Source organism: Dipodomys merriami, unplaced genomic scaffold (assembly GCF_024711535.1).
Source record: "Dipodomys merriami isolate MVZ:Mamm:240054 unplaced genomic scaffold, mDipMer1.0.p SCAF_7, whole genome shotgun sequence".
In the NCBI taxonomy this organism is placed as follows: domain Eukaryota; kingdom Metazoa; phylum Chordata; class Mammalia; order Rodentia; family Heteromyidae; genus Dipodomys; species Dipodomys merriami.
In genome coordinates this window covers 18,889,158-18,913,930 of record NW_027206290.1, presented here as the reverse complement: position 1 = coordinate 18,913,930, position 24,773 = coordinate 18,889,158, and the positions used below count along the sequence as shown (strand labels likewise).

Below are 24,773 nucleotides of genomic sequence, written 5' to 3'. Positions count from 1 at the left end.
GTCTTGTCTAATATAACTTCTAGATCACTTATATTTGTCATTTTAATTCCACATTTTACTTTCTGTATCCTAGATAAAATATTCTAGATGTTCTTGTATATTTTTGGCCTTGCTATGTTGCATTGGTTTCAATAAAGTGTTTAATACTGCTAAAAATTAGCCTGTTGTATTAAAATCTTTTTGAAAACCTATACTGACTTGTGAGAAAGGGACTGCAGAGGGAACAAGTGAGAAGAGAGGCATGGGGAGTGGCTCCCCGGGAAGGGGCATGGGGTTCCATTTTCCTCTCTGGGCCTACTTCTGGACACTTGCGTGTGATAAGCATCTCAGAAGCTCCGTAGTCTTACATCTTTGATCATTTCTTGAAGAAACCTCTCTCCCAGGACATAGGAATCATAAATACACTCAGTGAGCAAATATCAAGTGGCTCTGAAATAGCACTGGGCCTATCAGAATGGTCCTGAAAGGAAACTTGATTTAATTATAGCACCTTAAAATATGTGGGAGGGAGCTCAGCCTGGTGATTTGTGCCCTCCTGATAAAACCTTTCACCTCCACCTTCTAGTACTTCTATTACTTTCCATGTCCTAATCTTCTCTTAATCTAACACTTCCTGCCCTTAAGCCAAGATTTAAATATAGTTTTATGATTTCAGGAACATTCGTCTCTATACAGTTTTACAGTATTTGCTTATATCTTTCAGTTAATTCATACAAAACAAGAAAAATTCCATATATTGTTTTGTATGTAACTGTTGATTAATGATGTAACATTGCCCTCTGTTAATAAAGTTAATACTTTAGTGTTGTTAAGAGATAGTAACTTTTTCTATTTTCATCTTGATTCCAAACAATAAGTTTTTTCTTTCCACTGCTAGATTCACTGGCTCAGCTCTATTTTAGCATTCTAACCAAAAAAGGAATATATTCTGTAACTGGCCATAATGTTCTACTTTTGCAGCAGCAACAACGAAACACATGTACTTCTAAAACAGGTCTCCTAAAACACCATAAGCTATTACATGGTTACTGAATTGCAAAAGTTATCATTTTTGTGCACATATTTTGTAAGAAACTAGAACAAAGGCAGATGACAAATATACTGTACCAGAACGAGAAAATATAACTAATCCGTCTTCCACTGAATCCGAATACCGAACCTTGTAGCTTCGATTTTCTAGAGCAGTTGAAATTTCATAGCTCTTCAAAAGAATTTTCAGAAATACAAACTTAAGACATGCTTACAGTAATTTTTATGACAGTGAACAGAAAACATTTAGTGGCTTATTTTTATAAGTACTAAAGATTGTTCATCAAAAGAAACAATCTTTCAGAAAACACTTTGAAAATGAAAAAGAGCAAACTATTCCCACTGATTGGAATTTGGAAATAAGTTCAAGTACTTTAGTTATATTTGTTAGGGACAGAAATTACTCAATGGCATTAAAGAATTAAACCATGAGAACCAGGGAAAATGAATACTTTTGAAAAAAATACTACTTTACATAGTATTACTTGAGATAAATCAGTGTATAACTGTGGAAATGTGATGTATTGTGTTTCTTAGATGGCTGATAGAAACCACATGAAGTGCTATGCACAGAGAATACCACATAGGCAATAACCAATCCTCTAATTCATCATCTGTTTACTATTACTTTAACATGCTTTTAAAAGGTAATCCAGGGCTGGGATGTAGCTAAGATGAAAAAAAATAATTAACCCCCCCAAAAAAACCACAAACATAAAAGGTAATCCAGAAAATGCAGACAAAGATACATAGTTTGGGGGCGAGGTGGGGGGAGGTCTGGTTGTGGGTCCTGAACTCTGAGCCTGGGCACTGTCCTTCAGCTCTTCAGCTCAAGGCTAGCACTCTACCATTTGAGCCACAGCACCACTTCCAACTTTTTTCTTTTTGCTTATGGGGTGCTGAGAATCAAACCCAGGGCCTCATGCATGCAAGGCAAGTGCTCTACCACTGAACCACCTTCCCAGCCCCCAGACAAAGATATTATTACTGTTGTCTTGTTTCAATACTAACCATTACAACAAACTGCCTCACTGTTCTACCCAAGCAACTATATTAATCAGGACACTAAAATCTAAGTGGTTAATATTTCCTAATGGACAAAAACTCAATCTTGTTATAGTTTCTCCATAAATAAAAATACCTTAAGTAAACTTATTTTTCTTCTGTAGAACAGATTTAGGCACATAGTCTAAAAGCACACATAAAAAGCAGGCTTCTTAAAGAGTATTCTGCAGTGCTTAATTCTAGCTAGTAATTAGAATATAGCTTTTATATAGTTTTATAGTTATATGTTGCTTTCAGGATTAAGTAATTTAGGCCAACTTTTCTGCTGAAGGCAACTTGAAAACCTAGACAACCGAAACAAATCTGCTTGAATACATCAGAGAGCTAGTGTGATAGAAATTATAAGGCTAAGATCTATACAGACATTCAAAGCTCTGACCACAGGATTTAGGCCATCTCTTCCCTGAGGGTGCCTACCAATTCAGGGAGAGGCAGAACAGAGGTTGAACAGAGCTTTTGACAAAAGTAGAGCAGCTCTCACAGGGAATGTAGCCCAGCTTCAAACCATTTCAATCTCTGAAGCTGAGCTAAGGTGATGCTGAATTACTAGCACTCCCTCGCCCCTTGCAGAAGCACTCTTCAAGAAGCCTTCCTCAATCAAGTCTTCTCAAGCAGATGTGCTGAATTACAGAACAAAGATAATTACTATTTTCTCTGTTATCCATAACTAGGGCCATCAGGCATTTCATTAAATAAACTACAGACACTTGGACTGCCCATTTTAACAAATAAAAATATATACATCATCCAGCTAAATTTGAATTGCAACAAATATAATTTTATAATAAATATATCCTATGCAATATTTTAGACACATTAAAAATTGCTCATCTGAAATTCAAACTTTTTATCTAGCAAAGAGTATTAAGAGCATAATTCTATATAGACAATGGAATTTTACTCACTTATTAGGCAGGACAATCATATTATTTGCAAAGAAAAGGATGGGCCTGGAAAAGATGTTGAATAAAGAAAGCCAAGCTCAGAAAAACAAAGGACACATGTTTTCTGTCATATGTGGAAGTCAGATCTAATTTATAAGTATACATGTAAACATACGGAGTTGTATACAAGTGTACACAAACTTATTAGCTGAAGTATGGTATCTACAGGATAGAATTCAAATGGTGTTAACTTAGAACAGCTAACTCACAGTCCAAGTGGAAGCCAGGAAGCTGATATTTAAGCTATGTGGAGAAGGTGTATGTAAAGGGGAGGAGGTGTGGATGAATGAAGAGAAGAGAGGAGAGAATACATTCCTAAAATTCAATGCATATCCTATGAAGCAAGGGGTGGGGTTAGGCGCTGTAATATGGGAGAAAGATGAAAAGGCCGTGAGATTGATCAAGATGCCTTGTACTCAAACTGACATGTTGAATCACAACCGTATTGTACAACCAAAGACAATAAAAATATAACTGGGTACAGGTGGCTCACGCCTGTATTCCTAGCTACTCAGGAGGCTGAGATCTGAGGACTGTGGTTTGAAGCCAGCCCAGGCAGGAAAAGTCCATGACCCTCTTCAATTAATCACAGAAAAAGCCAGAAGTGGCTCTGTGGCACAAGTGGTAGAGAGCTAGCCTTGAACAAAAGGAGTTCAAGGACAACACCCAGGACAGGCCAAAAACAAAACAAAAAACAAACAAAAAAACTACAAAAAACAAACACCCCTCCCCTGAAATATAAACTGTGTAATACACAGAATTAAGACTTTCTAAAGGAATATAACATTGACATTAGCCTCAAATTCTCTCTACAATTTTACATTCCAAGATAAAGTAAAAAAAATAAAATAAAAAAGAATGTGACATACAAAAAAGAGAAGGTATAGTACATGGAAGAAAACCACCAGAAATAATATAAAAATGGACCCATGAAGGATACATAGGTTATGTTATCTACGCTTCCTCTTTTCAAGAAGATGACAAGCAAGGCTGAATATTTTAGCAAAGAACCAGAAACTTCAAAACGATGTAACAGATGTGAACCTCAGGAACACTTCCTAAAAGATGAGCCAGATCTTTAAAGTAAAAAAAGCATTATAACAAGCAGACAAAGCAAGGCAAGGAGATAAGGGTGAGAAGAGCATAGGCAAAATAACAAGGAAAGGCATTCATAAAGTATGACCTTGGTTGATGAGTATGGAGGCTGTAGTCATCTAACTCGGGAACAACGTCAGGAATAACTGCAAACAGAACAAGAAGTCCTATCTATGCTATGCCAGTGAATTTCAATTACATCCTATTAGGAGATCCAACCAAAATAATAGAGTAATAAATTCAGAAAGCATGAAATTGGGGAAAGTGTGAGAATTTATTTATCCAAATAATCCACAAGTTAGGATTTTATTTTCCAAAATAGGTTTCCAGAGATATATTATGCTTCCATGAGCATAATATATTCAGAAAAGCCTGGAAACCACTGGATATTTTGTCTTCGTTGGGAGATTTACAATGCACTAGAGCATTAAAAAATAATCCTTGTCTATTCCAGCATATTAATCCTTCCTACATATATATACTAGTTTCATTTAAAACTGAGTAGATTTAGGAAATCTACTTACATGAAAGGAAATACAAATTTAAACAACAAAAAAGGCATTTAATAGGGCTGAGATATAGCTCAGTGGCAAAGCACTTGTTTAGCAAGGTCCTGGGTTTAGATCCCTAGTACCAAAAAAGGAAAAAGACAAAAAAAAATACAGTTTAAAAAAAAATAGCATTGATCTTAGCTACTCAGGCGGCTGAGATCTGAGGATTGCGGTTCAAAGGCAACCTGGGCAGGAAAGTCCGTGAGACTCTTATCTCCAATTAACCACCAGAAAACTGGAAAACCAGAAGTGGCACCGTGGCTCAAGTGGTAGACCGCTTTCTTTGAGCTGAGGGGCTCAGGGATAGCACCCAGAATTCAAGCACTTCAACTGAAAAAAAAAAAAGGCATTTAATAACTGATCCAAAGTTTACTAGAAATTTGAAAGTATTGTGATATGAAAATTTTTACTGAGAAAATGGTGAATTTTATGGAGTTCAATGTACATTTAACTGATATGTAACAGGTAAATACTTGTAAAAATATAACAATTAAAATATACTTTTAACAAAGAATAAAACCTAATATCACAGACCACCAAAATTATTAGCATTCTATACTTCTTTTTTTTTTTTTTTTGCCAGTCCTGGGGCCTGAACTCAGTCTGGGCACTGTCCCTGAGCTGCTTTTGCTCAAGGCTAGCACTCTACCACTTGAGCCACAGAGCTACTTCCAGCTTTTTCTGTTTATGTGGTACTGAGGAATCAAACCCAAGGCTTCATGCATGCTAGGTAAGCACTCTACCACTAAGCCACATTCCCAGCCCCTCCACACTTCTTAAAAAGATTACAAAGCACAATTTATAATAGGAAAACCCTTTCCGTCTCCCTTTTATTGGGATGTTAGGGATTGGACCTAATCCCTCACACATGCTAGGCAACTGACCAACCACTATGCTTCATCCCCAAACAAGGAAATTTCCTTTTCACCTTAAGGTACAAGTAATTTCCAAACTATGTAACTGCATCAGCACACAGGAATAAAGGTGTAGAGGGAGAATGCAAAGGAAAATCACTTACCCCTTCAAAAATACCATAGAAAGAGAAAACTACAAATAATGGCATGAAAATATTATCAAAACAATTTTTTAAATACGAAGAAAAATCCTAACAACCAACTAGTCTAAATGAAGATGAGATTATGTCACCTGTATTCTTGTTAGCATATAAAACAAGATATGCATCTGAATTTTTTTTCATAATTTCTGATTAAGAGAAAAACTTCCTAAAGCTTAAATAGTAACATAACACATATTACTTTACAGCAAAAGGTAACAAGACTAGCAATTTTAGATGCAGAATAAGCCCACACTCCCCACAAGCCTTAAGGCCAGTGTGAAATTTGGTAAGACTGTGGCTGTGAGGTAGAAGGCTAGCTTTGATGAAAAAAGACATAATTTTATCATTCCCCTTAACTTGGAAAGCTATAGCAAAATGTTATATTGAAAAAGGTGACAGTTGAGATTGAACTACTGTGGGAGCTTGAATATAAAGAACAAGTAAGATCCCGAGTATTTGACCATGTCTGGGTAGAAGATAGTTACTATGGAGAGGGAGAGGGCTTGATGTGTTAGTTACTAATGGAGAGGGAGAGGCTTGATGTGATTTAACAGCAGGGAGCACGGCAGGTAGTGGACAGAAGCCCCGTGCTACCTGAGGAGAAGGACCTTTCACCTGAGTATCACAGCAGAAACAAAGCACCTGGCCCATAGACGGAGAACTCACACTCCAGGACCTGTCTCTCAGCTATGTGTGTTGCTGCCAGGGACTGAAAGAGCCCTGAGCTCACCCTCCTTTCCCCACTAAATTACAAGATTTCCACAGAAAACTGAACTGCAAGGTGGGGTGTGAAGGCATTGAGATCTGAAATCCAGAAGATAATGGACAGCACAAAAGAGGAATTCAACCAAGATACAGAAATGGTGGAGAAAATCAAACTTAAAATTCCAGATATAAAGAGCTCAACAAAGCAAATAAAAGCCTGAAAACCCCTCTAGTAAAATAGATCAAATTGAGCCAGGTGCTGGTGGCTCACTCCTGTAATCCTAGCTAACTCAGGAAGGAGGCTGAGATCTAAGGATTGTGGTTCAAAGCCAGCCCGGTCAGGAGAGGCCATGAGACTCTTATCTGCAATAAAACATTAGAAAACCGGAAGTGGTGCTGTGGCTCAAGCAGTAGAGCACTCGCCTTGAGCTGAAGAGCACAGGGACAGCTCCCAAGCCCAGAGTTCAAGCCCCACAACCAACCAAAAAAAAAGAAAGATCAAATTGTGGGCTTGAGCTGGGCACAAGTGGCTTATACCTATAATGCCAGTTACCTGTAATCCTGGCTATGCAGGAGGTGATATCTGATGGTCATGGTTCAAAGGCAGTCTGGGCAGGAAAGTCTATGGGATTCTTTTTTTTATTATTGTGATTAAGTGATTACATAATTTCCAGAATTTCACAGTATTGTGGAATAATGATGTTCATTTAAAGTCACAAGTTCATTCTAACTTTCCTGGAGCAAACTGTCTATCACAGTCTGTAATATATAATGGTGCTCACATGGTATATACCATATATGTGATCAGTAGCATGGGGATATTTAGTAGTGGTTCGACCAGATGAGTGGGAGTTCTTTGTTTCTTAAGTCCTGTTAGTTTTGTCGTATCACCTAACATTTTGGATTTAGCATCCGCTTATCAGGGAGACCATGTACCGTTTGTCTCTTCATTCTTGGCTTACCTCGCTCAACATGATTCCTTCTAGCTCCATCCATTTCCCTGCAAATGCCATTATTTTGTCATTTCTAATGGCTGCATAATATTCCATTGTGTATAGATACCACAATTTTTGGATCCATTCATCTGTGGTGGGGCATCTGGGTTGTTTCCATATCCTAGCTATTGTGAACAGTGCTGCAATAAACATGGAGGTGCACGTGTCCTTGTATATTGGTTCCTGTTGTTCAGGGTAGATGCCTAGAAGTGGTATGACTGGGTAGTAAGGGAGGTCAATCTTTAGCTTTCTAAGGACCCTCCAGACTGCGTTCCAAAGTGGTTGTATAAGTGTACATTCCCACCAGCAGTGTAATAGGGTTCCTCTTTCTCCACATCCCCTCCAGCATTTGTCGTTGGCTGATTTGTGGATGTGGGACATTCTGACTGGGGTAAGGTGGTATCTCAGGGTTGTCTTTATTTGCATTTCCTTCACCACCAGGGATGATGAACATTTCCTCATGTGTTTCTTTGCCATTTTTATTTCTTCATTTGAGAAGTCCCTCTTTAGTTCCCTTGCCCATTTAGTAATTGGTTTGTTAGGTTTGGGAGGGATTAGTTTCTTGAGTTCCCTGTATATACAGGATGTTAACCCCTTGTCTGATATATTGCTGGTGAATATTTTTTCCCAATTAGTTGGTTGTCTTTCTAGCTTAGTTGCGATAGCTTTATCTGTGCAGAAGCTTTTTATTTTAAGGTAGTCCCATTTGTCGAGTCTCTCTCCAACTTGTTGTGACCCTGGGACTTTGTTCAGGAAGTTCCTTCCTGTGCCTATTAGTTCAAGTGTCTCTCCTACTCTGTCCTGCAGTAGTTTCAGAGATTCAGGTTTAATGTTAAGGTCTTTAATCCATTTTGAGTTGATGCTGGTGCATGGTGATAGGCTGGGGTCCACTTTTAGTTTTCTGCATGTGGCTGCCCAGTTTTCCCAGCACCAGCGGTTGAAGAGGCTGTGTTTCTTCCATTGTATGTCTTTGGCTCCTTTGTTGAATATCAGCTGGCTGTAGGCCTGTGGATTTATTTCTGCATCTTCTGTTCCATTGGTCTTCGGGTCTGTTTTTGTGCCAGTACCATGCTGTCTTTGTTATTATAGCTCTGTAGTAGAGTTTGAAGTTCGGCATGGATAGCCCTCCCATATTGTCTTTATCCCCTAGAATTGTTTTGGCTATTCTAGGTCTTTTGTTGTTCCATATGAATTTTTGGACTGTTTTCTGTATTTCAGTGATGTACGTCATTGGGATTTTAATAGGAATTGCATTGAATTTGTATATTAGTTTTGGAAGTATTACCATCTTTACTATATTAAGTTGGCCTATCCAGGAGCATGGGAGGTCTTTCCATTTCCTAGTGTCTTCTGCAATTTCTTTAACTTTTTATAGTTCTCATTAAATAGTTCTTTTACATCTTTGGTTAGGTTAATTCCTGAATATTTTATTTTTTGGGAGGTTATTGTGAATGGGGTTGCTCCCTTTATTTCCCTCTCTTCTTGTACATTGTCAGTGTACAGGAAGGCAACTGATTTTTGTGGGTTTATTTTGTACCCTGCTATTTTGCCGAAGTGATTTATGATTTCTAAGAGTTTGGGGATGGAGTTTTTGGGATCGTGAAGGTATAGTATCATGTCGTCTGCAAAAAGGGATAGTTTAACTTCTTCTTTCCCTATGCGGATCCCTTTAATGTCTTTTTCTTGCCTTATTGCCATGGCTAAGGGTTCCAGGACTATATTGAAGAGGAGTGCAGACAGTGGGCATCCTTGCCTTGTTCCTGATTTTAGGAGAATTGGTTGTAGCTTTTCCCCATTAAGTATAATATTGGCTATTGGTCTGTCATAAACGGCTTTTATTGTTTTTAAAAATGTTCCTTCTATTCCTATTTTCTCCAGAGCTTTTTAGCATGAATGAATGTTGAATTTTATCAAAGGCCTTCTCTGCATCTGTGGTGATAATCATGTGATTCTTGACTTTGGCTCTGTTGATATGTTGGATTACATTTATTGACTTACGTATGTTAAACCATCCCTGTGTCTCTGGGATGAAGCCTACCTGGTCATAATGTATAATTTTTTTAATGTGTTTCTGGATTCTGTTAGCTAGAATCTTGTTAAGGATCTTTGCATCTGTGTTCATCAAAGAAATTGGCCTGTAATTCTCCTTTTTGGTTGGGTCTTTGACTGGTTTGGGGATGAGTGTGATATTGGCTTCGTAGAATGAGTTTGGGATAGCTCCCTCCTTCTCTGTTTCTCTGAAGAGCTTGAGGAGTATGGGTATTAGTTCTTGTTTAAAGGTCTTATAAAATTCTGCTGTGAATCCATCTGGTCCTGGGCTTTTTTTTTTTTTTTTTTGGTCGGTCATGGGGCTTGAACTCTGGGCCTGGGCGCTGTCCCTCAGCTCTTCAGCTCAAGGCGAGCGCTCTACCACTTGAGCTACAGCGCCACTTCCGGTTTTCTGGTGGTTTATTGGAGATAGGAGTCTCACGGTCTCTCCTGCCCGGGCTGGCTTTGAACTGCGATCCTCAAATCTCAGCCTCCTGAGTAGCTAGGATTACAGGCGTGAGCCACCAGCGCCCGGCTTCCTGGGCTTTTTTTTGTTTGATAGCTTCCTGTATCTCGTTATAGGATATTGGCTTATTTAATTGGTTAACTTCTTCTTTGCTCAGTTTGGGCAACTTGTATTTCTCTAAAAATGCATCCATTTCTGCCAGATTTTCTTCCTTTTGAGAGTATAGCTTTTGAAAGTAGTCTGTCAGAATTGTTTGGATATCTTGGGTACGTGTTGTGATGTTTCCCGTGGCATCCCTAATCCTATTAATAGGGGTTTCCTCTCTTCTTTTTTAAATTAATCTAGCCAACGGGCCATCAATTTTATTTTTTCAAAGAACCAGCTTTATGTTTGGTTTATTTTGGTTATGGTGTTCTGATTTTCTAATTGGTTAATCTCTGCTCTTAATTTGGTTATCTGGCTTCATCTAGTAACTTTAGGTCCCATTTTTTCTTGTTTTTCCAGCTGTTTTAATTGCAACATGAGATTATTTACTTGGTCTGTCTCCATTCTCTTGATACGGGCACTGAGGTCAATAAATTTGCCCCTCAGGACTGCTTTTGCTGTGTCCCACAAGTTTCTTTGTGAGATGTTTTCATTTTCATTGAGTTGTAGGAAATGCTTTATTTCTTCTCTGATCTCTTCCGTTACCCAGGCATTGTTAAGGAGTTGCTGTTCAATTTCCACGTATTAGAGAAATTTCTGCGGTATGCTTTGTTATTAAGAGCTAGCTTGATTCCACTGTGGTCAGATAGGATACAGGGGATTATGTCGATCCCTTTGTATTTGCTTAAGTTCCTTGCATGAACTATAATATGGTCTATTTTGGAGAAAGTTCCATGAGCTGCTGAGAAGAATGTGTACTGTGTTGTTTTAGGGTGAAATACTCGGTAGATGTCAGTTAATTCCGCTTGAAGTATGGCTCACTTAATTCGGTAGCTTCTTTGCCAATCCTCTGGTTGGTAGACCTGTCCTTTGGTGAAAGTGGTATGTTAAAGTATTATCGTATTGGGATCTATTTTATTCTGTAAGTTTGAGAGCATTTGTTTAATGTATCTGGGTGCACCAATGTTTGGGACATATAAGTTGATGATGGTTATATCCTCCTCTTGGATTGTTCCCTGTATTAAAATGTAGTGTCCATCCTTGTCTTTCTGTATTGATTTTAATGAAAAGTTTATTTTGTCAGATATCAGGATAGCTACCCCTGCTTTCTTACTGGGGGCATTTGATTGGTAGATCCTTTTCCACCCCTTCACTCTGAGTTTGTTTGTATGTTTGGCTGAGAGGTGGGTCTCCTGAAGGCAACAGATGGATGGGTTTTGTTTTCTGATCCAGTCCTCAGTTCGTTTTCTTTTAATTGGCGAATTCAGCCCATTTATATTAAGAGAAAGAATAGAGAGATGCATTGTTGTCCCTGCCATTCCGTTTTCCTAAGTTTTTCTTCTTTCCTTTCCTCCTGTGCTTGCTCAGTTAGACTTTGAGTAATGCCTGTTTGGAGCAGGTCCCAGTTCCTGGTTGCTTTCTTCAGGTTGTGTCCCCCCTCTTAGAATTCTTTGTAATGCTGGCTTAATGTTTATGTATTCATTTAGTTTTTCTTTGCTATTAAAAGTTTTCAGTTCTCCATCGAATGTGAATGCTAGCTTTGCCGGATATATCAGTCTGGGTTGGCAGTTACTGGCTTTCAGGGCTCGTATGGTGCTTTCCCAGGCTTTTCTTGCATTCATTGTTTGTGTGGAGAGATCTGCAGTGATTCTAATTTTTTTCCCGTTGTAGTATAGCTCCTTCTTCATTTTTGCTGCATGCAGGATTGTTTTCTTATTATTCAGATCTATCATTTTTACTATAATGTGTCTAGAAGTGTTTCTCCTGGGATCTTGCTTGTTGGGTGTTTGATAAGCTTTTGTAATGTAGGTAAGATGGTCGTTTTTGAGGTGGGGAAAATTTTCGCTGATTATCTTGTTAAATAGGTGTTGCATTCCCTTGCTCTGGAACTCCTCACCTTCGTCTACTCCGATTATGCGAAGGTTAAATTTCTTGGCATTATCTGCTTGCTCTTGAATTTCCCTTTGGTTTAATTTGAGTGATTTTTCCATATCTGTCACTTTTTGGTCCAGTTGGTGTATTTTGTCTTCTGTATCTGACACTCTACCTTCCATTTCATTCACTCTGTTGACCATGGCTTCTATTGTGGTTTGCATGGAGGAAATGGATCCCTTTATGGATTCAATGTTGGTTCTCAGAGTACTGATCTCAGTATGTATTACCTCTAATTTGGCGTTTATCTCACTTCTTACTGAGGTTTGTGCAGCTTCTATTTTTGCATCCAACTTTTGTTTGATATCCTGTATCTCTTTTGATAGTTCATCCTTGTGGTCTTACAATTTCTGATCAATTTCTCGCTTTATTTCTTGAGTCATTGCCTCCAGCAACCCTTGGATGTAGCTTTTGTCTTCCATTCCTGCTTTGCTCCCACTGGGGTTCTCCCCTGCGTGGCTGCTGGCTTTTGAGGTGAGCTTGCTGTCCTGGGTGGTGGTAAACCTTGTGATTTTTCTCTGTGATTTTCTCATGGGGGTTCAGGAGACTGCTCTGCAATTTTGTTTTGGTGTGTCTGTCTTTGCTTGGTTGCTAATTCTGTATTGGTAGAGAGAGTCTGTGCCTGATCTGGGTTCTGTTGGGAGCCTATTTCCAGCTGCTATTCTGACCTACTTAGGATTCTCAGCTCTCTGCTGTAGATTGCTGGCAATTCCCGCCTTTGGAATGGTTGAGCAGCCTAGACTGCTTGTGTTTGCTCCTACGGGTGCTCTTGGGAAGATCAGATGCTCTGGATGCACTCTCCCAAATACTGGAGTCTGCTATGGGCTCCTGATGTGTTTTTGTTTGTTTGTTTGTTTGGGGCTTGTTGTGGGCTTGAACTCTAGGTTTGGATGCTGTCCCTCAGCTCTTCAGCTCAAGGCTGGCACCCTACCATTTGAGCCACAGCACCACTTCTGACCCTTTTTGCTTTTGTGATGCTGAGGAATCAGATCCAGGGCCTCATACATCCAAGACTCTCACTCTACTGCTGAGCCGCTTTATCCGCCTGAGCTCCTGCTTACTATCAGGTGCTGGCAGCCTGTGTTGCCCAATTTTCAGCCTAGGGTATATGGGTGGAGTTTTGGTGGGGTTTGGGCTTCTCTTGTCCTGGGCCTCCAGGTCTTTTGTTGTCAGGGGCATGCTTCCTGGGGAGTGCTGTTTCCTGATTTTCTCCCCTCTGTTGAGGCATATGCTCAGCTTTTTACTTCAGTTGGGAGGAGTTGGTTGTGTTGTTCAGGCGCCGGATCCCCGGGCCTGGTTCCGGCCCCAGCCTGGAGCGCGCTCATTAGGCCTGTGCTGATGTGTATACCACCTAGGTTATGCAGCCTGGAGCGCGCTCGTTAGGCCTGTGCTGATGTGTATACCACCTAGGTTATGCAGCCTGGAGGAAACAGTTCAAATTTCTTCTACTGTTGGTAGTCTTGACCCAGGGGTGCTGTTGCTGGATTGGGCATTTAAGCTCCCTTCCAGGGGTACTCTTGCTCTGGCCTGGCCAGCGGAGTGTGCTCCACGGGCTGGTGGAGCTCTCTAACAGTTCCCAGTTTTAGTGGGTCCTGTGGTCCGGGTGTTGGGGTAGGGAGTCTAGGTCAGGGTCTGGGGATTCCCTCCAGCTCTGGTCTCCCTTGAGGGATACACTGTCCCCTGTCGGGTACTCACCCTGGAGCTGGTTGTTTCCGTGTGGTGTAGGTCGTCAGTTGTTGTTGCAATCCGAGTTCAGTGGGGTGGTTGCGGGCTGGGCTGGGCGGTGGTGGCTCTGTGTGATTCTTTTCTGTCTCTGCCTCTGTCGAAGCTGTCGGGTCCACAGTGTCCACGCTCAGGCGGCTTCTTCGCGCGTTGTAGAGATCCCGTGCGTCTGACGCCAGTGCCTTAGGCGGCTTCTGCTCGGGTGATCTGCAGGCAGCCCCCTGTGCCTCTGGGACCTGGGTGGCCCCGCCGGGTCATTGCAATCGCAATGGGGCAGGTCCGGTGCCTCAGGCGCGGGTGATCTGCAGGCAGCCCCCTGTGCCTCTGGGACCCGGGCGGCCCCCACCGGGTCTTGCGATCGCGATCGGGCGGGTCCAGTAACCTCAGGCGGCCTCGGGTGGTCTGTCTATGGGATTCTTAACAATTAACTAGTCCCTACCCCCGCCTCCTGGCCAAAAAAGCTCAAACAAAGATAAGGCAGATGATAGAAGTAGGTCCACGGAAGATTCATATATGTATGGGTGTGTGTATACATAGATTGTGGTATCTGTACTTACTCTCTTCAAGGATGTACTAGAACATTTAATTCAAGATAGAGAGGAAAAAAACTACAAACATGCTTGACTTCTGGAATGCCATTTAAAAGACCAAACATATAAATCATGGGCATAGAAAAAAAGAAAATAGGTAAAAGCTAAAGTCAAAGAAAAACACATTCAATAAAGAACAGAACACCTCCTAAACCCTGAAAAAGAAATGGTAATCCAGGTAAAGGAGGCTTTAAGACTCTAAACAGTCAAGACAAGAAGATAACCTCTCTATAATCATATAGGATATTAAGTATACAAAAAAAGATTATAGAAAGCTTAGGGGAGAAGTAACAAATAACATATAAAAACAAACCCATTAGAATAGCAGCACACTTCTCAAAACAACCATTCAAAGAAGGAGAGCACAGAATGTTGTATTCCGGGGGAGGTGGGAGTGGGGAAACTGCCTGCCTGGATCATCAATATACATTAAAGCTTTCCTTTTCAAATAGAAAAATAATAACCTTCCATAATAAAACAAAATTTAAACACATTTATAACCACTAAACCAGCATTGTCAAGAATATGTAAAGGAATCTGATATATAGAAGAGGTATATAAATGCAACCATGAAAATATGATTAAGTCTCATGGAAATGGAGCCGTGGGTCAAGTGGGAGAGCATTAGCCTTGAGCAAAAAAGCCAAGCAAGAGCACAGGACCTGAATTCAAACCCCAGTACCAGCACAAAACATAAAGAATAAATCTCACTATATTAGTAGATAAGTAAATAAGTTGTGAAGAAACAAACACTAAAAAACAATAAAGTGTTAGAAATTATATCATTTTTAAATAATAATGGCTAATCATTATTATTGAAAAATGGACCTAACACAGGACACCTGGACTTTGGTCCTGGGACCTCAAAACCTGGTTTCATGATCACAAAACAAAAACCTTAAATAATATAGATGTGCCTATGTTTTCCCATTTCTAGAACCTCTAAACATTTTTATTAGAGTAGCTTAAGAAAAAAAACAATTTAGGGTTGGGAAGGTGGCTCAGTAGTAGAGCGCTTGCCTTGCATGCATGAGGCCCTGGGTTCGATTCCTCAGCACCAAATAAGCAAAAAGAAAAAAGCCGGAAGTGGCGATGTGGCTCAAGTGGTAGAGTGCTAAGCCTTGAGCTGAAGAGCTGAGGGACAGGGCCCAGGTCCAGAGTTCAGGGCCCACGACTGGATCCCCCCCCAAAAAAAGAAAAAAATAATTTAGAAAATTCCCAGCCTTCTAAGACATAGGGAGGTAGGATGTTGAATATGGATGCAAAAACTTTTTAACTTATTTACTTCTTGTTTCCTAAAACTGAAGATAAATAAACTAAGAGTCTTAAAAAACACTGCTCTACATGAAGATGCTTTTAATGTTTTAAAGACCAATGGTCCAAATGCCCTTTACCTTAAGAGATGAGCTAATAATAACAGTGGTTGTCCAATTTCTTTCTTTTCCACTGCTTTCAGCCATCTTTGGAGTAACCCAGCTCCTAGAGGTGTCACGATCTGAGAAAATTAAAAGTAACATATAGAAATATTTGTTTATGGGGAGGGAGTTGGGAGGGAAAGAAGCTGGGAGGAAATGAGGGAAGAGGTGACACTGTTCAAAAAGAAATATACTCATTTTCTGACTTATATAACTCCTTTGTATATCACCTTTGCATTAAAAAAGAAATATTTGTTTGATAAATAAGTAAATGAAAGAGAAATAAAACTTAATAGGTATATTTTCAGGAGTATCTGAACATCTAAGTTTCAAAATGGGAAAAAAAATGTAACAATGGAAAAAGCAATACAACTAAAGCACCATCAGTTTCTTGTACTGGTTCCTCAAGGCAGTTTCCACAGGGTGACGGGACAAAGGCCAGATGAAATTGCACATACAGTGAGTTGTAATCAAGGAAAGAAACAAGAGTGTAGGAAACCATCATTTTAGAAAGCTATTTGGTACACAAATATCCTTGAAGATAGCTCAGGGGTGGTGCCTGTACAGCTGCAGTTCAAACAAGTACACAGCTGATGCAGGCAATGCTGGTCGGGACCACACTGGAAGAACCATGTGCAAAGGGAAAGAAGAGCATTTGGGGGAACAAGAAGAAAGCACTATATAACTGAAATCTGCTATGAAAAAAAATCTGAGAAGAAAATGAGTGAGAAGTAAAGATCATTACAAACCTAGGGACATAAAACTGAATCTCATTGTGTTCTAAATGTGATTTTTCTGATTACCTTAAGACTGACCACATTTCCACTTTTGTGAAGAACTCGTGTCTTTTGCTCAACTTTCTACTAGGGTTTCTTATTTTTTGTCTCACTTGGTTGTAGGATTTCTTTCTTTCCTTCATTTTTTTTGGGGCGTGGTGGTCATGGGGCTTGAACTCAGGGAATGAGTGCTGTCCCTGAGCTTTTATGCTCAAGACTAGTGCTCTTTATGAGCCACAGTGCCATAGTTTATTGGAGATAAGAGGCTCGCAGACTTTCCTGCCTGGGCTGGCTTGGAACCATGACCCCCAGATCTCAGCCTCCTGAATAGCTAGGGTTACAGGTATGAGCCACCAGTGCCCAGCTTTTTTTTTGGGGGGGGGGGTCCAGTCATGGGGCCCGAACTCTGGGCCTGGGCACTGTCCATCAGCTCTTCAACTCAAGGTAGCGCTCTACCACTTGAGCCACAGCACCACTTCTGGCTTTTTTCTTTTTGCTTATGTGGTGCTGAGGAATTGAACCCAGGGCTTCAGGCATGCAAGGCAAGTGCTCTACCACTGAGCCACCTTCCCAGCCCCTAGTGCCCAGCTTTGTTTGTAGGATTTCCTTGTGTATGTTTATTAGATGTTTTTAATTTCCCCCAACTTATGACTTATCTTTAGTTTTCCTTGGGGTAATTTTTTTTTTTTGTCAGTTGTAAGGTTTGAACTCGGGGCTGGGTACTGTCCCTGAGTCTCTTTGTGCTCAAGACGATTGCTCTACCATTTGTGCCACTTCCAGTTTTTGAGCGGTTAATTGGAGATAAGAGTCTCACGGGGACTTTTCTAACCAGGCTAGCTCAAACCACAATCCTCAGATCTCAGCCTCCTGAGTAGCTAGGACTGCAGGCACAAGCCACCAGCGCCTGGCTCCTTGGAGGTAATTTTTGATGCATGTAAGTTATTATTTCCAACATAGTCTAATTTATCCATGTTCCTAAGTTCATTCACAATAGTTCCAAACTGTAAACAAAATCCAAATACTACTAATAAAAGAAATTTGCACAGCATATACTTATTACTAATTACTCATAATATGCCAAGGATGAGTTCTGAAAATTTGTTGAGAAAGTCTCAAGTTTAGACAGTCAATGCTGTATGATCCCATTTCTATGAAGGGACTCGACCTGTGACTGCCTGCCAGGTAGAGAGCACTGATAGAGGGTGAGGGTCTTTCCTGTTATGACAGAAATGTTTCATAGTATCTTGGTGCATATATGCGTGTACCTGTATACATGCATGTATGGATGTGCATGTGTCTGTCAGTACTGGGCCTTGAACTCTGGGCCTTGAACTCTCCCTTAGCTTTTTTACTCAAGGGTGGTGCTCTACTGCTTGAGCCACTCCTCTACTTCCAACTTTTTGCTGGGTAGTTTGAGATAAGAGTCTCATTGACTTTCTTTATCAGGCTGGCTTTGAGCTGTGATCCTCAGATCTCAGCTTCCTAAGTAGAAATGATTACAGGTATATTTTTTTAAATGTTTTATTAGAATATATATTTGGGTAGTGTTGTTATAACATTTCCACACATGTATACAATGTATATTTTAGTCAATCTCACCTACTTTCTCATTTTACCTTACCCTCTTCCTACTTCCTAAAGCAATTTCAATAGGTCTAATTGTTCTGTTCTCAGCTATGCAAACAAATTTCTTCAAACATATTATTCTTTACCTTGTTAGCACAAACCTCTCCCTGCCAGTATCCAACACCCTTAAAAAAACCTGCTTTTCTTTCCCTACATGCCAACCCATGTGCCAGCTTTCACTGACACTCTTTGTGCTCTTTTCATATACAGTTGCAACATCTTTTTTAGTTGTTGTGAAAATACTGTACAGAGGGGTTACAATTACATGGGCAAGGTAATGAGTACATTTCTTATTAAGCATTGTAGCCTCCTCCTTTGTTTCCCCTTCCCATCCCTTCCCATCCTCCCCCCCCCGCCCCCTCACCCAATCCTCCCCACTCCCCCCCCACCAAAGTAGTAAAGTTCATTTTCGACATAGCAACTTGTACATCTCATTGTTGCAATGGGTCCACTTGTATCCCTATTTAAATGATTTGTTTTTTCCCTTCCCCTCCACAAATTATAACAACATCAAATACAGTGAAAGCAGGGGTTATACCGTGGGGGAGGGACATACAAAGCAACAAAGAAATAAATGTGTTAGAAACAATCGCATGAAAGAAAAAAACATTTGAATACATATCTTAGGGTTCATTTCCCTAACATCACCTTATCTGACCTTTTCTGCTTGACTCAGACATATACTAGTTATTGCAAATAAGGGAAACCATGGGACCTATGTTTCTTTGGACCTGGCTTTCTTCACTTAATATAATTTTTTCCAAGTCTTTCCATTTCCTAACAAATAAGACAATGTCATTCTTTCTGATGGAGGCATAGAATTCCATGTGTATATATACCACATTTTCTTGATCCATTCATCTACTGAGGGGCATCTGGGTTGGTTCCATATCTTAGCTATAGTAAATAGTGCTGCAATAAACATAGTCGTGCTGGTAGCTTTAGTGTGGTCTTCTTTGTAAACATTTGGGTAAATGCCCAAAAGTGGAATTGCTGGGTCATAGGGGAGCTCTATGTGGAGTCTTTTGAGGAACCTCCATACTGCTTTCCAAAGTGGTTGAACAAGTTTACACACCCACCAACAATGCAGTAAGGTTCCCTTCTGTCCACATCCCCTCCAGCATCTGTTGTTATTAGAGTTCTTGATTTTAGCCATTCTAACAGGGGTGAGGTGGTATCTCAATGTGGTTTTGATTTGCATTTCTTTTATGGCTAGGGAGGTTGAGCATTTCTTCATGTGTCTATCAGTTGCAACATCTTTAAAAATTATTTGCCCTCTTTCTTCTTTTCCCTTTTCCTCCTTAGTTCCTTAGTAGATTCGTGCTTTTTTCCCGCTTGTACTTCATTGTCACAGGTATCAGGGCCTCTCATCCACTTAACCTGTTCATGGCTAGCCTCTACCACTAGTAACATGCATCCAGGCCTGCTTTTTGCTGGTTAACTAGAGATAGATTTCAAGGACTTTTACACCCGGGCTGGCTTTAAATGATGATCCTCAGAATCTCGGCCTCTTGAGTTACTAAATTTACTGGTGTGAGCCAGCAGCACCCGCCTTAAACTTGTTCTCTATCTCCCTACCTAGCTACATATATACATATGTCTCTGTACATCATGGATATATATACACATCTACATGTCCATGAATATGTATATAGTTCAGGTCTACCTCCCACTTAGGAGAAAAACATAGAACATTTGGTTTTTTGGGCTTCGCTTTTCTCACTTAGATGCTGTCCTCCAATTCCATCCATTTTTCTTCAAGTAATATGTAATATCCCATAGTATGTGTGCATATACACACCACATCTTTATCTCTTCCTCTGTTACTGGGTACCTGAGCTGATTCCACCATCTAGCTATTGTGATCAGTGCTGCAATAAACATAAATATGCAGGTAACTTTTTTGAATATTGATCTACTCTCCTTTGGATATGTGCCCAAGAATAGTGGTATAGCAAGAACTCAGGGCCTGGGCACTGTCCCTGAGTTTCTTTTGCTCAAGGCTAACACTCTACCACTTGAGCCACAGCATTACTTCTGACTTTTTCGTGGTACTGAGGAATGGAACTCAGGGCTTCATACATGCTAGGCAAGCACTCTGCCACTAAGCCACATTCCCAGCCTCATTTTTAGTTTTTTGAGGAACATCCATACTGATTTCTACAGTGGTTTTATTAGTTAACCATTTCACCAAGGGTCTGAGGGTTCCTTTTGTGCTGCATTCTCTCCACTATCGACTGATTGATGACTGCCATTTCAACTGGGGTGAGATGGAGATGGAATCTGAGTTTTGGGGTCTCTTTATAGTTAAGGATATCGAACATTTTGTATTTATAAGCCATTTGCCATATTGTACTATTTCCTCCATCTAAAACAACCATGCTGATGTCTAGCAAAATTCTATCAACTTTTTTCTAACATTTGTTTGGTTTGCTTTTTTTTTTGAGACAGTATCTCCCTTGGTAGCCTAGACTTGACTTGAATTCCTGGGTTGAAGTGATTTTTCTGCCTCTGCTTCAACCTCCTGAGTGTGGGAATTACAGACATTACAGGTGTGTTTAATCACACCAGTTCAACCTCACTGAAATGCTCAACTGATATACTTCAAAAAGTTAGTTAAATGTGGATTAAGACCTCCAAGAGATACCACTCACTAAATACCACTATGCAAGAATAAACTCTTGGCAGAGTTCAGTATATGTTTTCTATAGAGGGCAAGAAAAATATTTTAGACTCTGTGGACCTTACATTCTCTGTTGCAGTTCATCTCTGCCCTTGTAGAATGATAGCAATCACAAATGAGTGTAAATGAATGAATGGCTTTGTGTTTCTTAAAAATGTTTTAATGTGTACTAAGAGGAATTTCATATAAGGTTCATGTTGAAAATACAACTTTTCTCTTATTTTTCCAATCAACTAAAATACCAAGAACCATTCTTGGTTCAAGGGCCAAAGGTAGAAGGTCAGATTTGGTTCATAGGTCATAGTTTGCCAGCCCTTCCCCAAGATATTCATAGTACAGAATGACTGTTTCTTGCCTATGTATCAAGAATGACACTACACATCTACTGTCGTTGGAATAATTAAGAAAAGTCACTCATGTTCTATAGATTTAATTCTTCCATTGAAACCCTGTTGAAAATAGCTGCATTACAGTAACAAAAATTAATATTAAAGGGAAAAATAAGACAGGATATAGAACAGCAAGTCCTCTTACAGTTTGGAAGATAGCTACATTTTGTTGGGATAATTTTCTAAGGGTCACGAGTGTACCACCATGATTTTGCTGTGAGTGCCAGGAATATAAAGCCCTGACTGCTCTTCACCTAGACCATTTTTATTTGCAGCAGCACTCAGAAAAGAATGGGCATTGTCATCACTCATTAATAAATGTTCCTATCTGTTAGCACAAACAGCTCCAGTTGTTAACAGGCACTGATGCCCATTTGTGTTATTACCACTTATCTAGTGAGATTTGGACGTATAAGGAAACCAGCAAGAACCTAGAGCTATAATGGCGGCTGTTGCCATGATATGTGTGTGTGTGTGTGTGTGTGTGCGAGAGAGAGAGAGAGAAAGAGAAAGAGTGAGAGCAAGAGAAAGTGAGAGAAGAGAGAGAGAGAGAGAGAGAGAGAGAGAGAGAGAGAGAGAGAGAGAGAGAGAGAGAGAGAGAGAGAGAGAATGCACGCGCCATTACTAGGGCTTGAACTCAAGGCCTCGTGCTCTTGCTTAGCTGTTTTTGCTCAAAGCTGCAGTTTTACCACTTGAACCACTTCTGGCTTTTTGGTGGTTAATTAGAGGTAAGAGTCTCACAGACTTTTTGCCCAGGCTAGCTTTGAACTGTGATCCTTAGATCACAGTTAGTATGTTGCCATGAATTTTTAAAATCCTTTGCTCTTGATCTAGGCATCATTCATTTCCCAAAATAATAACAAGCTATCTTAGCTTGCAAGTGGGGTTAAAAAAGTGTGATTTTTTTCAGTACTTGTTAGGCATTATCTACTAAAGCTGAAGATCCGTGTTACCAGTAACACAACAATTCCACTCCTAAGTATGTACTCAATTGAAATGCATGCAATTTATGCCAAGAAATGTATAAGAGAATGTTCATAACATTTCTTACTTTACTCCCCATTCTTCTAAGTTTTATTTTTAACTGTATTTCTCATAGAATGACCTATGTAGTAATGGATTAGAGTTGGATACTCTGACTACACTTGCAGTTCATCAGTACGAATTTGTTGGCTTAAATAGATGCAGGTGAATATATGTAAACCAATTAATACACAAATATATGTCTTCACTCTGAAGCTTAAAGCCTGTTCCAGACAATGCAGTAAGCAACATGTATATCTATCACCTGATAACATTTCTTAAATAAAGAAATCAGGTCTTCTTGGAGAAAATGGCTGATTCTAGGACTTGGACAGGAAATATAGAGAATGAGCCTGAAGCATTTGGGTGGCTCACAGGTAAGGAAGTGATTAAAAACAAATACAATTTATCTGAATGAGAAGTCTCTCCACACATTGACAGTGACATAAAGAGCAGAGGATCCAAATGAAATGCCCCAATTAAAACAGCAAAATGGAACAATTAGAGCAGCAAAATAAATAAAACAGTATTACATTATAACCCAAGTATAAATATTTATGAACAATTGCAAAAATACACAAATGTCTGAATAAAAGAGGGAAATCTGTGCACACTTCTATGTAACTATTATAGATGCTGCAACCTCAAGGAAAAAAGAGCATATACAAACATACTGCTCCTTGAGGAGCTTGTACAGTGATTTTTCTTTCAAAGGGGATAGTATGGAAGGGAGGGGAGTAACTTTACACTGGAGAAATCTCTGACATTCTGTCAGCCAGTTGGTCATAACATACATTGAGTTATACATCATACAAATATTATGTTACTTTGATATGATACAATTTTTCTCTCAACAAACCACAACTCCAATCCTATCATGAGAAAAATAACAAGTAAATCCAATTGGATGGTATCCTACAAATAACTGAAACTTAACTGTGAAAATAGTTAAGGTCATCAGAATAAAGTAAGTCGAAAAACTATCACTGTCAAGAAGAATCTAATAGTCCAAGTGTATGTAATGTCGACTTCTAAAGTCTTATTTAAAAAATTCTTACATTTTCTTCAGTGCCTTATAAAAATCATGGTTCCTCCAAGAAACTGTTTCAGATCCCTTCAAATGAAATGAGATTTCCTTCTCAGAATTTGTCTTGTACTTTTCTTACTACGCAATTACCATATTCCATGTTACTCAGTTAAAAAGTAGTTCAGGAAGTGGCGCTGTAGCTCAAGCGGTAGAGCGCTCATCTTGAGCTGAAGAGCTGAGGGATAGTGCCCAGGCCCAGAGTTCAAGCACCACGACCGACCAAAAAAAAAAGTAGTTCAAAGCAAAAGTTAAAACACCAACAAATCCAAATGAAAGCTTCAGTGACAACAAATATTTCCCAAGGCAGTGTCATCCTACTTTTGAACAACTCTAATAATTAGAAAGTTCATCCTGCTGGGTTGAAACCAGCTGTTCTATAATTTCCTCATTTACTGCATGAATGAATGAATGACTAGCTCCATGAGAGCAGAGACACCTTCTGCTTTACTCAGTTCAGCATGGACATCAACACACACACACACACACATACACACACACACACACACACACACACACAGAGTGAACGAGTAAATGAGTTGGCTGGTGCGAGGGAAATACAACTTTTTTTTGGTCGGTCATGGGGCTTGAACTCTGGGCCTGGGCGCTGTCCCTCAGCTCTTCAGCTCAAGGCGAGCGCTCTACCACTTGAGCTACAGCGCCACTTCTGGTTTTCTGGTGGTTTATTGGAGATCGGAGTCTCACGGTCTCTCCTGCCCGGGCTGGCTTTGAACCTCGATCCTCAGATCTCAGCCTCCTGAGTAGCTAGGATTACAGGCGTGAGCCACCAGCGCCCAGCTTGGAAATACAACTTTTATCCCTGTCTCCCCCCTCCAGTCACAATTAAATTAACTGTCTAGTTAATGACAGGCCACCTGATAATAACACATGTAACTGCATATGTGCAAAGACTGTAGCTAATTTGAACGCGGGAATGAAAAACCATGAGTAACGTATATTCATTTGTCTTCAGCCTCTTACACAAACCGTTGGAGAGAAGCTGAAATACTTTTGTGCACTATAAGGCAGGTTATTGGGGGTCAAGGGTCAGAAGATCTCCAAGTGTGAGGAGTTGCAGATTAGGAACGAATGAAGACAGCAGGACTGGGCCAATGTGGGAAAACCTCGACAGAGCCCAGGAGGACTCGCCCACATACGTTTCTGGACTTGAGCAAACTGTCTAACCTCCAACTGGCCTGCTTTCTTTTCTCTGAAAATAAAGGTCGGGCCTGGCGGCCTCCTGAGCCCTGGCCAGTGCCAAGCGCCTCAAATTCTGGGCTTCCGTTGTTCTGTTTTTCTTGGGCTGGGGGAGGAGGGGGAGGAATTTTCCAATTTCCAGCAAGTTTATCTTCACACTGTCATCTCCAGTGAGCCTGTCCGGTGGGTGACTGACCGCAGCAGTCGTCACAGCTTTTGCTTGTATGTAAAGAACCACAGTGCGAACAGTACAAGAC

The 24,773-nt window shown here is 40.2% G+C and overlaps 1 protein-coding gene across 1 annotated transcript in view; it reads right to left on the bottom strand.

Moving 5' to 3' along the window:
• The window catches only part of CUNH1orf146 (chromosome unknown C1orf146 homolog), a 40,465-nt gene that overhangs the window by 2,363 nt on the left and 13,329 nt on the right, over nucleotides 1–24,773 (bottom strand). Inside the window, exons 3-4 of the mRNA XM_070007122.1 lie at nucleotides 15,718–15,818; nucleotides 1,108–1,201 (exon numbers count right to left, since the gene is read on the bottom strand). Of these exons, the coding sequence (XP_069863223.1) occupies nucleotides 1,108–1,201; nucleotides 15,718–15,818 (195 nt within the window). The remainder of the gene's footprint in view (nucleotides 1–1,107; nucleotides 1,202–15,717; nucleotides 15,819–24,773) is intronic.